The sequence below is a fragment of the Vanacampus margaritifer genome, chromosome 19, assembly GCF_051991255.1.
Source record: "Vanacampus margaritifer isolate UIUO_Vmar chromosome 19, RoL_Vmar_1.0, whole genome shotgun sequence".
Taxonomy (NCBI): Eukaryota; Metazoa; Chordata; class Actinopteri; order Syngnathiformes; family Syngnathidae; genus Vanacampus; species Vanacampus margaritifer.
In genome coordinates, this window is record NC_135450.1 from 12,974,259 (window position 1) to 12,992,201 (window position 17,943).

General features: G+C 38.2%; 3 protein-coding genes across 31 annotated transcripts in view; 1 reads left to right on the plus strand and 2 right to left on the minus strand.

Annotated features, from left to right (window-relative positions):
• LOC144039569 (cytospin-A-like) overlaps positions 1-1,217 on the minus strand; it is a 64,354-nt gene extending 63,137 nt beyond the window's left edge. The window contains exons 1-2 of one of the 2 annotated variants that reach the window (XM_077553056.1): positions 979-1,217; positions 357-460 (exon numbers count right to left, since the gene is read on the minus strand). The gene's annotated coding sequence lies outside the window, so the exon portion shown is untranslated. The remainder of the gene's footprint in view (positions 1-356; positions 461-978) is intronic. The other variant, XM_077553060.1, reaches the window with a different exon arrangement.
• Positions 1-8,148, plus strand: part of dlgap2b (discs, large (Drosophila) homolog-associated protein 2b) — a 60,650-nt gene extending 52,502 nt beyond the window's left edge. For all 6 annotated transcript variants that reach the window (XM_077553047.1, XM_077553051.1, XM_077553050.1 and 3 more), the window contains 3 exons: positions 153-244; positions 1,617-1,769; positions 1,904-8,148. In XM_077553047.1, coding sequence (XP_077409173.1) covers positions 153-244; positions 1,617-1,769; positions 1,904-2,119 — 461 coding nt within the window. In that variant the 3' untranslated portion in view covers positions 2,120-8,148. The remainder of the gene's footprint in view (positions 1-152; positions 245-1,616; positions 1,770-1,903) is intronic.
• A 1,044-nt stretch (positions 8,149-9,192) lies between these two features.
• ptprk (protein tyrosine phosphatase receptor type K) overlaps positions 9,193-17,943 on the minus strand; it is a 90,972-nt gene continuing 82,221 nt past the window's right edge. For 13 of the 23 annotated variants that reach the window (XM_077553042.1, XM_077553041.1, XM_077553037.1 and 10 more), the window contains 7 exons: positions 17,139-17,288; positions 14,464-14,637; positions 12,514-12,645; positions 12,313-12,438; positions 12,060-12,223; positions 11,206-11,341; positions 9,193-10,889 (listed from right to left, as the gene is read on the minus strand). In XM_077553042.1, coding sequence (XP_077409168.1) covers positions 10,836-10,889; positions 11,206-11,341; positions 12,060-12,223; positions 12,313-12,438; positions 12,514-12,645; positions 14,464-14,637; positions 17,139-17,288 — 936 coding nt within the window. In that variant the 3' untranslated portion in view covers positions 9,193-10,835. Of the gene's footprint in view, positions 10,890-11,205; positions 11,342-12,059; positions 12,224-12,312; positions 12,439-12,513; positions 12,646-12,987; positions 13,006-14,463; positions 14,638-17,138; positions 17,289-17,943 lie in introns of all 23 variants that reach the window. The other 10 variants (XM_077553025.1, XM_077553026.1, XM_077553029.1 and 7 more) reach the window with 1 other exon arrangement.

A 17,943-nucleotide genomic window follows, 5' to 3' on the forward strand; every position in this document is an offset into this window, starting at 1 on the left:
AAAAAAATACAAATATTATTAACAGGATTCTACAGTAGTTGATTGAATTCAGGATTAATATTAGTCATATCTTTTACCAGCTAAAATTAAAATACACTGCTCCACATGCTATTTGTGTTGATGCTGTTGTTAAAATCTTTCTCTGTTTGCAGTTCTAGGGAAAATCCGGAGTGCGGTAGGAAGCGCTCAGCTGCTAATGTCCCAAAAGTTTCAGCAGTTTTACTGGCTGTGTCAGCAAAATCTGGTGAGTGATGGACAACAAAACCTTTATGTACTGTTGAAAATCCCCTCAGTACCGCACAAACATGTTTTTAATTTGCTTCTTAGAGAGTTGCATTATGGGTAAATGTACCTACCCTTCCCTCGTCTCCCTGCCTGAGCTTTAAGAATCGTGTTTGCCCTCCAGCAAAAGACCGCAGCAATCAATAGAGAAACGGTCCCTCCGCCGCCGTCGAGGCCTCTGAAAACGAAAGGGGAATTCCAATCGGAAGGACTTGAGCCCTTCCATTAATGCACATAGGCAGCAGTTTGAATTGGGCTTCTGGGCCTGAATAATGGACTGCCACTGCATTCTGTCCTTGTGTCCCCATTACCACACCCAGGCCTGCAGTGGCTGCATTAAAATAAATACACACACTGACCACAACATTATGACTATCTTTACAATCAATTAAGATCATAAAAGCTACAGGAAAAAAACTATACCTTTATAGAGACAATAAATTGTAAAATTGATTCACACTGTAGAACTACAGTGGACTAAATATACTGAGAAGTGTTTCCCACTTTTGGTTACAACATTTTTCTCTAAACATTATAGTCATATAAAATGACTTAATGTCATAATTTGCAATGAGCACAATTCATCATCAGGTCTCCACAAACTGTAGCCACAGTACAATTCAATACTAGAACTATGAAAAGTGACCATAAGTTAAACAAATGTGAGATACATAAAGCAGAATGGCGAATACTCACCGAGACAGAATCCACCATTTTATCTCCTCACGTAGAAGTTTAATTAGTGTCGTGTATATCCACAGTCGAAGCTAATGTTTACAAGAATGTCAAGTCGTATTCATAAAAGCTTAGCGACTAGTATAAGCACGACTAAAAATTCATTCATAACACTGTTTGTTGAAAAATAAAGAGTGAAATACGAGTCAAAAGATATCATAAACTACAGGTGCAGTTTGGAAAACTAATATTAGCATTAACTACTCGAACCAACAAATCAAGTGCCGTTGTCTTTTCCTGGTCATATTAGTACTGTAAAATAATTGGCCGACGTAGATGTCAATCATTTTTATTCAGCGCTTTGATTGGTCACATCATACACTTGACAACTAAACGTGTGTTTATGTCACTGACGACTGATTAAAAAAATATTTGGGCTAAAAGTGACATTTTTGTTTTTCAAATTACGTTTTAATTTTAGTTTAATGTGTGGCTATTAGAAAATAAATAAATTTCTAGCCCTTGTGATCAATGAAATACTATTGGTGCTTCACCGCCCTCTAGCGGCAGTCAAGGTGAAACTATCACCACTGTGTTATAAAGTCAAACATTACCAACAAAGTGTATGGTTTATTCTTTGTGTTTTCTTTTCAAACAAGGACCCAAGCGCCATGCCCAGACCCACATCTCAGGACCTGGCTGGATTCTGGGACCTCTTACAGCTTTCCATTGAAGACGTCACTGCCAAATTCGAAGAGCTGCAGCAGATCAAGAGCAACCAGTGGAAGCTGATGGAGAGCCATGAGAAGAAGGTTTTTTTCCACCAAAAACTGATTTTAATTTCTTGGTTCTGTTACCAAAATAAACAACATGCAGTGGGATGATGCGTAACGGTCACTTAGAACAGAATTCCTTGGCCAATAAATGTGATCTTGTCTTTCCCAAGGATCGAAAATGGATTCCTCCTCTGACCAAGAGGCCCTCCAGGGGACGTGGCGGCGTGATGCGGGAGCGATCCCTGGACCTCCAGGACCGCCAGCGTCAGGAAGCCCGCAGACGTCTCATGGCCGCCAAGCGTGCGGCGTCGTTCAGACAGAACTCGGCCACCGAGCGGGCCGACAGCATCGAGATCTACATCCCGGAAGCTCAGACGAGGCTTTGAGGTCCACGGATTCGCCCTCGATCTCCTCCATTTTGTTGCCGTCCAACACCAGCTCTCGGCATCACATCGAGCTTCCACCGCCCACTTAAAGATGTGTTGCCATTCTCTGGGTTCTTACGCTTTATAGTCTTTATTTAAAAAAATGGAGCCTCCAAATCAATTCAACTCCTAATTGTGAGGGGTGTGGTGCTTGCAGCAAGCTCGAACAAACTTTCCCCCTTAAGTTATCACGGCTCATGAAGAGCCCCGAAGATGAGCTGCTATTGCCCCAAAAATCAACACCTGATTTTTATATTTTGCTGCCCATTGTGAGTAAAGTACACCGCAAGAGTTTCTGTTTATTAGTGACGTTGTAATCCTTAAGACGGCTATAGACGTCAACAATTATTTTTGAACTATTTCTATTAGTTTAACATTTTTTCCACTTTTGTTAACAAGAGTATGAAAACCTAGATTTTTTTTTGTTGTACATTTAGAACAGATATATATTTTTTTGATTAATCGTGCGTTAACTAGTGAAGTAATGCGATTAATTATGGGAAAAAATTAATCCCCTGACACTCCTAATTCTTAATAATCTTTTCTTCTTTATTTTTTATTTCATAATTATTATTTTTTTTAATCATCTTTTTTTTTAATATTTATATATTCAAATTCCAAGTAAAGTAAAAGAATGAAAGGGGACAGAAAGAAGTAAAAATATATAAAAAAATAAACACCTCACGATTAATCACAATTTTTTGTTAATCTGTTCTAAATGTACAATAAATAAAAAATCCTAGGTTTTCATACTCTTGTTAACAAAAGTGGGAAAAAATGTTGAACTAATAGAAATAGTTCAAAATCATTTTTGACGTATATAGCCGTCAATGGCAGTGAATGAGTTAAAACAATCAGAATTGAAAACTACTGTCGAGAATTCCACACCGCCATTTCACCCATTCGACTCACGGAACCGATTTTTTTCTTGTTTGCTGCTGGATGCGTCCGCATTGCGGAAAACGCATTCGTCCACGAACTCAAGAAGTTGCGGGAGAGGAGAAGTGCGGAACAAAGCATTTTTTTGCGCCTTACGATATTCATGTTTGTATTTCCAAGGGAAATGTAGTTTATGAAGCTCACGTGATAATGTTGCAGTTGAATTGCAAAGGAGTTGTTTTTTTTCATTTGACATGACCGATTCGGATATCGTCTGCATTTCGTATCGACGGGATCGTTGGTTGATTTAAAACAGCATTTGTATCGGTTGACTAGGGCATGCTTCTGCGCTGCGACGTTGAGCTCCGATTACACACACACACACACACACAAAACGTCATTTAGTCAAAAGAAGACAGGCGCAAATGACACTTTAACACTGGTCAGTTACTATAGTAAATGGTGCTGCTTTTTACTCTCCAAGTGTTGTCCTTAACCCGGGCGGGCCTACGCGCACACAAGACACACTCAAGGACTTTTTAAAAACCAGAGATTTATCAACATGGTGCCCGTTTGTCTCCGCGCTGGTGTGTGTGTGCTCCATTGTGACATTAGGAAGGATCATCTTTGCAATGCGCTCGCGCCAGACGCTGCCTGTCAAGGGTTCTGTCGAGGGGAAAACAAGTCACCGCTAGCTAAAGAAGCAGATGTGAAACACACGATATTGTTTGTAATAACCACACAGCTTTACAATTATTTGGATGATATGCCAAACTATCTTTAACTGTTTTTTCTTTTTCTTTTTTATCAGTTACTTTTGTGGTGTATTACGCCGGTGGACTTCTCATGCTGTGCTAGCAGTAGCATTAGCATGTATTAAACACCATCAAGTAAATGGGAGGGGCCTCGGATTAAATTCAAAGCATTTATTCCTTAATAATATTTTAATTGATACAGATTCTTTGTGTGTGCTGCTTTGACAAGGCAAAAATATCACTGCTATCTCATTACCGAATAGCCCCAAGTCACTTAGCACATTAGCAGCTAGCTAAAAGGGATTACAGACACAGTATGTAATATAGCAGCTAGCTAAAAGGGATTACAGACACAATATGTTATATAAACTGACAGCTTCACAATCATTTACATGCTTCACTGGCTTGTAATAAGTTGTTTCTATTTCAATCCCATGGCAACCACAGAATCCTTATGTCAATAGTTTGTACTGTACTTGGTGGACAAGCCTTGATAGCGTTAGCGCTACATGCTGTACATAAGCCACTGCCAGTTTTGGTTCATGACAGTGGATAACGTGTTTACAGTAAACTTCAAAAATGTAGTGTGGAGCCTGCGGAACAAAAACATGAAAAATATCATTTAAATTTGATTCAATGTTGGTAACTGGCATTAACTGCATATCACTTTTATGATATTGGTGGAGCAGCTAGCTTGGTCAATTCTCATGTCTATTTGTATTAACTACAGTGGCAAACGTCTCTAATATCCTTCAAAATTGTAAAACAATTGTAAAAGAGACATAAAATAACGCAAGGTTTGGCAAGGCAACAAACTACTGTTAATTCATTATCAAATGTCCCCAAGATAATTTGCAGACGCGCTCTGTGACTATTTTGTTGAATTTCATCTTAAATTCATGATAAACATAAAATTAGCATTTTTAGCATTTACGGGTTGAACGGGTTTTGATCTTTGTAAAGGGTTATTTAAAGTCACATGGTGGGCCGGATCAAATCATCTCCGGGGCCTTATTTGGACCATGGACCGTATGTTAGCTACGTCTGTTAATAAAAGAAAACACCACAAATCAATTTGAATCCCAATGTAATCATGAATATAAATTACTAGTGAAAATCAGTTCCTTTTGAATTCTGGTCCAACAGAATTACAACCATTTTTATTTTATTTATTTTTTTAATTTTAATTTTTTTTTCATTGATGTAGTGGGACGGGAGGGTGGAGGATGTTAGCTGTGCTTCTTGGGTATAGTTTAACGCGAAGGGCTACCAGTTTGATACACATTTCTGACAATAACAAAGTTGCTCAATTACCTTTAATTATACAGTGGTGCCTTGAGATACCAGTTCTGCGAAGAACTCAAAGCATCTTAATTAGTTCCAGCCTTCGCAAAAAAAAATAACCAACGTTTTTCTAGAATGTTTATAACGAGGAAAATAGCACTTTAATATTGGACATACATGGAAATATATAATAACAGTTTGTGGCATCAAGACTACGACAGATGCTATGTGTTAGCTCGTCTATGGTGTTTTCCATTATGTGTTAGCATTAAGCTAGCAGCAAAGTGATGTGGTTGTTTGGAATACACACCGTGTAATTAATTCTCTTTTTTTAGTTGTTTTTTTTTTCCCACTCAAGGCACCACTGTGATTTGCTGTTCATTTAATTTTGGATTTCTTGGATATATGTTGGGCGACTAATATAGTGCCGGTCTCTACATCCGGGACACTTTGGCTTCTTTCCCGCAACACACACACGCACACACACGCGTCAGTTCTAGGACAACAACTACCTATTAGAGCAGACACGTGTGCGCATGCGTGTGCGTGTATCTGTCGTGCCGTTCGGTGAGGAATTTACAGGGTTTTCGATACATGGTGGGGTTAAAACGAGAAGAAAAGTGCACCACCGCTGCATGTGAGACTTGCACATTTAATAGAACTCAATATATCATCGTGATATGATATTTGCATAACGATGATGACGCCCAAATATATTTGCTATGAGGGGGGCTTTGGCAAATATGTACATGGCAATTTCTCAGGTGCCTTAAAGTGTCCATGTGCATGTTGATGGCTGCTGCTGCTGCTGCTGCTAATTCTTCTTAGCGTTACAAAGGGCTGCAAACTGGTTCGAGTCGGACCCACCTGATGGGGTCTGCCAATTATGCTTTATTAAGGGGGTTAAAGCAACGTTCAAATTCACAATTCATCCGGCGTTACGACGAGCGCGAGTCAGGGGAAGAAGAGGTATGGCGTTACAAATGTTTAAAAATGTAAATATACAGTATTGTTTTTTTTCACAGTGAGAGAGGGAACTTTTTGACTGATAATCTTTGAGGACAAATTAGATGGTTTTTTTTTCTTCAAGATGGAGCAAGCCACCAAAAAAAAACTTTCTTTTTTTAAACCTTTAAAGGCCACCGTACTTGTTTTGGGACGGAAACAAATTTTTACAGGACTATTCATTTCTATTATCGAGAAAATTCTGTTGCAGTTCACCACATGCAATAAACAACCTTTAAAGTGTATAAAAGCATTACCTGATGCTAAAATAATGTTAGTTATATTGAAAAATGTATGATTAGTTTTGAGTATTAAGGACACATGGAAAAGAAAAAAATACATTTGGTCAGATTTTTTATTTATTTTTTTGTTAAAAATGTTATGAGAAAATAATTTAATTAATGATTAAAAAACTAGCATAACGGTTAAAATCTAAAATGACAAAAAGTGACTTTTCATGAAAAGAAAATGTGTTTTTTTTTTTGTTTTTTTTATGTGGAAAAAAAACGATTTCATAAAATGAGTAAATTCGGAGGAAAACGTTCATAATTTTAGGGGACTAAATTAACAAAATGTACAAGAATGCAGTCGGAATAATATGAAAGAAGTTGCGCTTTTATGAGAAGTTTATTTTCAATTAAAACATTTATTCTCACAGCAGACAATTTTTACTATTCTTCATTCTTGTAATGCTGTTAACTTATTATATTCACAATACAGTTGCTCCTTGATTTGAATGGCGTTTTACATTTGTGTGTTAGCATTTAAGCTAGCAGTTTTGCAAGACAAAAGTGATTAAGATTGGGTCGCTTGTTTTTACATTTTTTTTGGTCTTTCTAGTGTAGCCCTAAAACTCCTTCGTATTTTAGAGACCCCACAGATGAACCATTTGCCTGGAAGCTCATCGAACCCGGAACTGCGACTTCTAAATTAATCTGTTGTGATAGTTTCGAGGACGGTGTTTTAATGATTTCGCTTTTTATTGACCTACTTGGACACGCTAATTGCATCAATGAATCTGAGAGTTTGAACTGGTGCTCAATCTATGGAATCTTTTTTTTTTTTTTTGTTCATTCAGACAATCGACACACACACACTAGACAGGATCGACCTTAAATTAAGAATCTTTTTTTCCTCCCTTGTTTTGTGCACTGCAAAGATGTCCTTCACTTCTTGTGCTCTCTCTCCTCATAAAATCATCGCTGACGTCACCCGATTGTTGACTCCCGGCTTTATCTGCTCCTCAAGCAATAAGCTTAGTTTACATGCTTAATACCCGGGTTGTTGATTAAATTTTTATTTTATTTTCCCTCATCCCACACTGTTTTTAGAACAATAATGATACGATTATGTTTCTGTTTCACACTAGTTTTGAGTATTTATTTATCTTTTTAAATATAATTATGAGGCGAGAGAGCGGTCACGCTGTTGTTTGCCTTTGGTGGAGAAGTGTGTCGTGTTGTGGGCGTTGGTATATTTAAAAATGATAAAAAAAAAAAAAAAAAAAAAGATGGCCTTTTAAGGGGTTTTGGAGTATGAGAAATGTGATGGAGTAAAAGATGGTTATTGTTATTCTATTTTGAAATGAGGATGATATAAATGCCAAATATTCTGTATTTGTACAAAAATATACATATATAAATATATATAATTTATGCCTAATTTGAATGGGAATACTTTACGCGCTTGATCATGTTTTTGTTGTTTCAAAGAGTTCTTTTGTCCACATGATTTTATAGGCTCTTCAGATAGCATGCAGGGTAGTGAAAATGAATGTATTATTTAGTGTTTCATTGCTGGTCAGTATTACAGCATTCTACAGATTGGTTAGTGTTTATAAGATTCTTTTCAAGATAAATATTTCCTTTTTGAGGTTTCTTTAGCCCGGACACATTTACCGTAAGATTTCTTTTTCTTTTTTTTAATGCAAGCTTTGGATTCAACAATTCATATCATTTTTTGATTTGACTTCTTGCTTTGTGTTTAAAAGTATAATTTGACTCTTTAAACTACTGCCATCCACCATGTGTAAATAAAGATGCAAATTAAACTTTTGGAAGAAAGCAGCGGGGTTGTGAGACATTTGCTTTTCCAGTGCCGGGACAGGATACCACACATGGCCTATTGAACAGGACTGGACAGGACAAGTGGAGTGAGTCAGGCATTAACTAGTAGCCAATAGAAAATGACAGGAAAGAGCAGGTGTAGTGAGACAAGCAGTAATACGCCGTATGCAGAACATAGTCAATGGAACAGGACAGAGGTAGTGAGACAGGCAGTAATACGCCATGTGCAGAACAAATAGTTAATGGCACAGGACAGGGGTAGTGAAACAGGCAGTAATACAATGTATGGGGAACAAATGGTCAATGGAACAGGACAGGTGTAGTGAGACAGGCAGTAATACAGCATATGGGGAACAAATAGTCAATGGAACAGGATAGGGGCAGTGGGACAGGCGGATAGGGGCAGTGAGACAGGCAGTAATACACCGTATGAAGAACAAATAGTCAATGGAACAGGACAGGGGTAGTGAAACAGGCAGAAATACACCGTATGGGAAACAGACAATGGAACAGGACAGGTGTACTGAGACAGGCAGTAATACACCGTATGGGGAACAAATAGTCAATGGAACAGGACAGGGGTAGTGAAACAGGCAGAAATACACCGTATGGGAAACATAGACAATGGAACAGGACAGGTGTACTGAGACAGGCAGTAATACACCATATGGGGTTACAAATAGTCAATGGAACAGGACAGGTGTAGTGAGACAGGCAGTAATACACCATATGGGGAACAAATAGTCAATGGAACAGGATAGGGGCAGTGAGACAGGCAGTAATACACCGTATGAAGAACAAATAGACAATGGAACAGGACAGGTGTACTGAGACAGGCAGTAATACACCATATGGGGAACAAATAGTCAATGGAACAGGACAGGTGTAGTGAGACAGGCAGTGTTTCAACCTGCGGAGAAGAATGGGACTGGTAGCTAATAGCACAGGATAGAACAAACCAGGTAAGGGGTCAGGTAGTAGTCAAACCTGAGTGATTTCCTGATGTTTGTTGTGTGTGTTCATAAAATTAAAGTCTTTCTGAAAGTAGTGGTCTTTTTTTTATTACAGCAAAGAAGCCAAACATTACAGACAATAACTATGAATATTGAACTTTATATTTAGACTGGCTTGGCAGCAAACGTCACTCACTGTTGACCATGGCCACTTTTACTGGAACTAAATCCGTTGATTCAGTATTGCTTTACATCCTTTTGTTTTTTAACAAAAAAAAAAAAAACAGGAACATAAAAAAACAATTTAGGTTCCACCAAGAGAATTAACATTAAACATTTGTTTGTACAAACAAAGAGATGACAACATTTCAACTGTCTGTTAAATCTCAACTTTTAACGTACTATTTACATGATGCAACCTTGCAAGAGCCAAACATCTTATATTCTATTTACACTTTTTTCCTCTTTGCCCGAGTGACACTTGTGCGAAAACAGAAACACGTCAGTCGGCACAAGTCAACACGGTGACGCATTCAACAAAGTCTGCTCTCCATCCAGGATGCCGCTTGAAACAATAACTCCAAAAAACGAAACAAACAAAAAAAAAAAAAAGATTTAGGCACGAGCGTCGCTTTCTCTGCTGGCGGGGTGTAAAACAGCTCACCCCGTTCGGACGCTGGGCCCAAATACTGCGCTGAGCACGACGGGGCTGTTTTGCACCAAAGAAAGCACAGTAACGTCACAGACTCTTTTCAAATGAAAACAAGACAATACAACAGAGTAAATACTGAAAAAAAAAAAAAAAAAAACCTAGCGTAGCGCTAATGCTCCGATATACAGCTTGTTCTTACACGCTCCGCTCACTGGTGGGCCCCATCACGTCATTGCGCTTTATGGTTGGCGGGCGGAGTGAAGAGTGATTGTTCTTAGAAGCAACGCAAGTAAACAATAAATACGAACAATGTGCTTCAACTATTTACAACAAGTCTTTGGCTTATGAAATAAAACATCCGCGGTGGCGTAAAAAGAGAGAGAGGAAATAGGTCGGTGGGCCGCCGTCGTACAAAGAACAAAAGCCAAAGGGACGCGCGCCGTGACTGGCTCAACGGAACTAATCGGAATGCTAAGCTAATTGCTAATGAGTCCGTATCTCTTTAAGGAGCTCTTTCAGTGTGATGAATTGAAAGTGTGTCGGGCCCAGCCCTGGATTACAACAATTAAACTCAAACGTGTTCACTTTAACACTATATATATAAAAAAAAAAAAAAACAATTAAAAGAAGAAAATCAACATAAAACAAACAAACGCAAATACAAATAAAAATCACATTTCTTTTGACTACAAGTTTCTTCTTCATGACAAATGCAAAAGCCGAATAATACTTAACATGTAAACCTTCTTTCACGTCCGTCTCGCGGTTATTTGACGTGTTTAGCGATCGTCTTGCGTTTGCCCGAAAACAACATCGTGGTGACGATCGCACCTGAAGCTGGTGGCAGGTACGGAGTGCTGTGGGGGCGTGTCTCAGAGACCAAACATTGTTGACTTGTGCCCCCCCCCCCTCTCGCATCCAGGGGCCCCGATGGCACTCAAGAAGCTGTACAAGATCAGCATAAAAGGAGGTTCAAAGTCTCTTCAGCACACGTCCATGAGGGGGCGCTCTGACTCGGTCTGGAAGGAATGGCGAGGGATCATTTTTGTGTTTCTGCTCTCCTCCGCCATCTTCTGACACGTTTTAGGAGGACTCGATGAACTCCAGCGCAAGGTCGTAGCAGAACCTGTATTGCTCCTGGAGATGCAAAAACAGCACAGATGTTATATTTACTACTATTGCTTTCATTTTCCCATCAGGTGGAAAAAAAATATATATATTTTAAATTATAATTATAATTAAACTACTGCAAAAACTATGATTAAAACAATTTATATTTAATATTAATAATTTAATATTAAGATTAAATACATTTATTTTACATTACATTAATATTAAATATTTCTATAAAATTTCTATTTAAATTCTTACGATTTTTTTTCCCCCACTTCTAATCACAAGAGCCGACAATCAACAACAATCCCAGACATCCGTAAGCAACGTTTGTCCTCACCGGAGCGTCCACCATGTTGGGCTTGCTGTTCCTCAACGTTTTGACGGCGTGGAAGACGTCGACCACGCTCTGCCTCTTGGCCATCTCGCACACGATGCTGCTGGCGCAGAACACGCCGCTGCGCCCGCCGCCGTTCCTTTACGGACACAAACATGCCAATTAGGTTTTCATCGGTTTGTATTGTGTGTGTGTGTGTGTGTGCAATGTTATGTCTTCTTTTTCTTTGACTATGACCTTATTACCTAAAAATTTAACATTTTGGGGGGTGAAAATAAATAAACAAATAAACAAAACTTTGGAAAACAGCATTGTCATGTTTATATAGAATATTATTACATTATGTTTCCCTGAATAGACAAAAAAAATTGAATTAGGAAGAACACGTTCAAGAACAGTATTTGTCATAGTGTACCACGTGGGCCCTCTAGTGGTAACATTCGGAATCACTGAATTAAATGTTACAGACTACAGCTGTTTTAAACAGTTTTGTTTATTTATCTCGTACCGCAGATACATTTTTTTGGTGTAAAAAAATAAAATAAAACAGAGAACCAATGTTCTACAGTTGGCTCCCAGAGAACAATGTTCCAGTGAATTGGTATTGCTTGTGTAATACAAAAATAAAATTAAAAAAAATGAATAAATTAAATAAATAAATAACTTGGCAGAATAAATAAATAAAAAAAACAATAAAATAAAAATCTAATTAAAATAAATAACTTGGCAAAAAAAATAAAATAAAATAAAATAAAAATAACTATGCAAAACAAACAAACAAATAAAATAAAAATAAAATAAAATAAATGACTTGGCACATTTTTTTCTTCTTCAACGAATATCGAGTGTTTACTCACAGGCAGTGGACGATAGTTCGTCCCTCGCCCTCCTCTCCCTCACGCTGCCACTGGTCCACCTGCAGGATGAGCTTGAGGAAAGAGCGCTTGGAGGCCGGGACCTCCCTGTGACCCGCCCAGCCCAAATACTGGAACTGCCGAACCATCAAGTAGCCTTCCTGAGGCTAACGGGGCAACGCATAGCCACAGTCACAAATATGCACTCCCACGTTGACGACCAATAGCGACTTCGTGTGTGTGCGCGCGCTCTCACCCTGGTGAGGTTGCAGACTCTGAACAGCCTGCTGATCACATCGCAGTCCATCGAGCAGGACATACATTCAACTTGGACCGGCCCGTAGCGCAGCATGCCTTCTTCCGGCCAGTACTGGGGACATCCCTGTGTAGACGATCCAATATGAGACGAGACGGAACACTCGACGCTTCTGCGGGCGATGCGGAAGTCACAATGTACCTGCGCGAGGTCGATCTCACCGAGCATCACCAGGCTGGTGCACCCGTAGTCGTAGACCAGGCGCCAAAAGTCTTTGACCGTGTTGGGCAGCGGGTGCTGAGTGACGATGAAGGCCGCCGGCTGTCTGTAGCTCTGAAAGCAAACGGCGACAGGAAAGGTCAGACGTGCGCAAAGGCTCGATCGGAGACACGCGCCGATCAACCATACAAGCTTTCTGGATGCTTGATCGCGTCATCATGCAGGGAGGGGGTGAGTCGCATGCGCCACGGATGCAAACACGTCCACGTCGTGGTCTGCGTCAGAATGGAGCGACGCTACGCAGCCGCAACGTGTGGATGGCGTGGGAAACATGAGGGGCGCGTGGGAACTCAGGCAAGACACTGACGAGAAGGAGGTGGCTGGGAGTGGCGGGATAAGACAGCGAAGCCATGAAACAAATCCAGTATCGGAATATTGGAAGTGAAATCCCGTTACCTGGAACTCCTCTGACAGCTTGGTTAGAGAGAGGCCAAAAGGCAGGTTTAACTAAGACCGTTTTTTTACAAAACGCACTCAAAGTCCATCAGGTTTACTCACAATCCTGCTACACCTGCCCTCAAACTTGACTTTCTTTTACTCACCATGTAAGTCACCTTACAAGTCACACTATCCAAAGTATTCTTCATGAGAATTTAGTAGGATGGCAGAGGAGGAGGGGGGGGACAAACAACGCTACTGTACTTTTTATATTGTCAGCCCAAAAACTGAATATTGTGCGTGTGTGGAATAGGAGTTAAGACACCTGTTTGTATCCATTCTCAGGGGGCAGCCATTTTGTCTTGGCTGCTACTTACTGTCGGCTGAAAATGACATCACAGTTGCTCAGGGCTCAGGTTACGACGGCCAATCGCGGCTCACCTGTTGTCTGAGTTTGGTCATGTGATATTTTCAAGCCGAGCCGCGATTGGTCGTTACCTGAGCCCCGAGCGACTGATGTCATTTTCAGAAAAAAAAAAAGCGGCAAGTGGCAAAATGGCCGCCCCCTTAATTACACTTTTGAATAATGGTTAATAAAATTAAATTTAATAAATATATAAATTAAAAAAAATGGCCTCCCCCCAAGATGGATAAAAACGAGTGGATTATGCGGCTTTATTTATATTTTACAAACAATATTTAATCAGAACTTCAGGTTTAGACAGAAATTTGTTTGGGTCAACTTTAAGGCAAAAAATAATAATAATACTTTTGTGAAAATATAACTTAGCTGACAATGCGTAAAATGATTTTCTCTGTGCCCAAGCAAGCTGTGAACTATATTGATTTTGAATGCTAAAACCACATCAAAAATGTCGTATAAGATGTCTGAACAAAAGAAACGCCAATGGATTCCATCCATTTCCATCAACATCCTAATTTCTCATGAAAACACGCTACGCTAAGTCACTCACGAGAAACTGCCATGTTCCTATGACAACAGATTCTATCAATAAAAATAAATTAAAAAAAAAAAGGGTCAAAGCTATTAACTAACAATAGCAAATAACCCATAGAGATGTTGTACATTCACAGCACAATTTGGACAATTTTTTTCCCCCAAAGTCATGACATAATGACAAAAACACGTCCAGGCCAACTGTTGGTGTTTTTACAACTGCGGTGCAGGAACTTCATTGCGCTTTTAATCAGAACCTGGATTTGTCTCTAGCTTTCTCGTGTGCTTGAACCACAAACACAGCATCACACAAACGGGGAGGGGAGACTGTATATGTGTGTGTGTGTGTATTCTACTGGTCAAAGGTCAAAGGTTTTTAGGCAAAAAACACAATTTCTTGCTGACCCCCCCCCACTGTTGACTCTTCTCAAACATTTGACCAGTAGTGTCTTTTATTTCCATATCATTTAAAGTATTTCCCCTCTGTTTTCAAACAATTTAGCATCCATATTGTTTATTGTGTGTGGTGAACTTACGTCCATGAGAGCGGCGTTGATGTAGTTGCTACTTTCCCCATCGATTGTGATGAGGAAGGGCAGGCATCTGTCGGGCGGAAGACCGTCCATGAAGCGGTTCTTATCCTGGTTTCTAGGCAACAATGCAATGCTGCAGTCTTCAGGCTGCGGCTGAGGAGTCACTGAGTTTAAAGTCTGGAGGACAAATCCGGAGAGGAGAAAGCAAAATATGCGCACCAGTGAGTTTGATGAAGTAAAAAGAAAATGACAGAAGTTGTGGATTTTGTTCAACGTGGCACATTACGGAAAATTAACTTTTTTAATTACTTGGATATAAATCGTTGGGCTCTCTGGAGTGTCTGGATCATCCACCAAGTGTGAAATTGAACAACCAAATAAGTATTTTCTCATCTGCCTATTTCTGAAAATGCGTCTGCAAGTGGTTCGACGCTAATTAACTCATTCACTGCCATTAACGGCTATAGACGTCAAAAATTCATTTGAACTGTTCATACTAGTTTAACATTTTTTTCCCACTTTTGTGAACAAGAGTATGAAAACCTAGAAAAAAATATTGTACATTTAGAACAGATATAAAATTTGTGATTAATCGTGAGTTAACTATTGAAGTCATGCGATTAATTACAATTTAAAAAAAATGATCGCCTGACGGCCCTAATTTTTTAATAATATTTTCAAAAAAAAAAAAAGATTATTAAAAAAATGCCTAGGTTTTCATACTCTTGTTAACAAAAATGGGGAAAAAATGTTAAACTAAATAGAAATAGTTCAAATGAATTTTTGACGTGTATAGGCGTTAATGGCAGTGAATGAGTTAGTTAGCGTCGAACCACTTGCAGACGCATTTTCAGAAATATAGTTTAACATTTTTTTTTCCACTTTTGTGAACAAGAGTATGAAAACCTAGAAAAAAAATATTGTACATTTAGAACAGATATAAAATTTGTGATTAATCGTGAGTTAACTATTGAAGTCATGCGATTAATTACAATTTTAAAAAAATGATCGCCTGACGGCCCTAATTTTTTAATAATATTTTCAAAAAAAAAAAAAAAAGATTAAAAAAATGCCTAGGTTTTCATACTCTTGTGAACAAAAATGGGGAAAAATGTTAAACTAAATAGAAATAGTTCAAATGAATTTTTGACATGTATAGGCGTTAATGGCAGTGAATGAGTTAATTAGCGTCGAACCACTTGCAGACGCATTTTCAGAAATATAGTTTAACATTTTTTTTTCCACTTTTGTGAACAAGAGTATGAAAACCTAGAAAAAAAATATTGTACATTTAGAACAGATATAAAATTTGTGATTAATCGTGAATTAACTATTGAAGTCATGTGATTAATTACAATTTAAAAAAAATGATCGCCTGACGCCCCTAATTTTTTAATATTTTCAAAAAAAAAAAAAAAGATTATTAAAAAAATGCCTAGGTTTTCATACTCTTGTGAACAAAAATGGGGAAAAAATGTTAAACTAAATAGAAATAGTTCAAATGAATTTTTGACATGTATAGGCGTTAATGGCAGTGAATGAGTTAATTAGCGTCGAACCACTTGCAGACGCATTTTCAGAAATATAGTTTAACATTTTTTTTTCCACTTTTGTGAACAAGAGTATGAAAACCTAGAAAAAAAATATTGTACATTTAGAACAGATATAAAATTTGTGATTAATCGTGAGTTAACTATTGAAGTCATGCAATTAATTACAAATTTAAAAAAATGATCGCCCGACGCCCCTAATTTTTTAATAATATAAAAAAAAAAAAAAAAGATTATTAAAAAAATGCCTAGGTTTTCATACTCTTGTTAACTCTTTGACTGCCAGACGTTTTCAGAAAAGGGATGCCGTGGGTGCCAGCCGATTTAAGCATTTTGACTGATCTTTCAAGGTCCACAGAAAACGATGTGTTTGGACTATGGAAACACACATACTACCAAATGAAAGATTGGACTCTCATCTTTCATCAGGAAAAAAAAGTTTGTTTCTACCTTATTCCGTTTTTCAGTAATCAACAATAGAAAATGGTTAGTTTCACCTCTGTTTTGAAACAAACGTCTTTTAACGTCTTTGGCACTCCTCCATAGGATTTTACTAAACGTTATTTAACGTTTTTGGCAGTCAAAGAGTTAACAAAAATGGGGAAAAATGTTAAACTAAATAGAAATAGTTCAAATGAATTTTTGACGTGTATAGGCGTTAATGGCAGTGAATGAGTTAATTAGCGTCGAACCACTTGCAGACGCATTTTCAGAAATATAGTTTAACATTTTTTTTCCACTTTTGTGAACAAGAGTATGAAAACCTAGAAAAAAAATATTGTACATTTAGAACAGATATAAAATTTGTGATTAATCGTGAGTTAACTATTGAAGTCATGCGATTAATTACAATTTTAAAAAAATGATCGCCTGACGCCCCTAATTTTTTAATAATATTTTCAAAAAAAAAAAAAAAAGATTAAAAAAATGCCTAGGTTTTCATACTCTTGTTAACAAAAATGGGGAAAAAATGTTAAACTAAATAGAAATAGTTCAAATGAATTTTTGACGTGTATAGGCGTCAAAAATTCGGCGGAGTTAACATAACAATAACGACGTGCATACGGTCCATTAAGTCTGCTTTTAAAATCAACATGACTTGTGACCTTTTGAAAACGTCAAAATTACCTGAAACTCATCCTTCAGGTGGGACGAGTTGGTCTGGGAGTCGATGCGGATGAGCTCGTAGAAAGCAGCTTTGAACTCACAGACGGGAATGGCCGTTTCGCCGCACAGGCAGGCCTCTAATATGGCATCGTGGATGAATATGTACTGCTCCTGCACAACGCAGAAGAGGAGCGCGTTTTAGCGTCGCACACGCATGCATGCGCACTACTTTCCCCCCGGCGCACAACGAGCACAGCGACAAACTTGTTGGAGGTGAAATAACAGACGGTGAGTGAAAGGTGGCGGATGGCGGGTGGAGTCATGGAGATGATCAATGAAGTCGTTTGGATTTCAGAAGGCTTCTCCAGCTTGATTACTAAAGTTGAACTTAAATTGTGGATTTTACTAGTCTGTGTGTTCCGATTGCAAAACAATGTATATTAGGGGTAAAATATAGATCACAGAAGTAAAAATGAGATCAATTGGGTTTTAAAAATAGAAATACTTACTTAACAGAGTATGAATACAGCATAAAAATAATTTATCTTTTAAATATATTCATTTACACGTCTACTTAATTCTATTTCAAGAAAGCAACGATCCTAGGATGTAAACGATTGCAGTTGTTGTTCTTTTAAGCTACCACCAGATGGCAGCAAATCAACATTTTCAATACTAATCCTACTCAACTCATTTTGGGAGTTTTTATAGAACACATTATCTTCAAAATGACTTTTTCTCTTTGGCTTTTTTCTTTTGCTATCCCAGAAGGATGTTGTGTTTTTGCCATCTTCCTTGTGTTGGCTTACACCTTTTACTCTCCTGT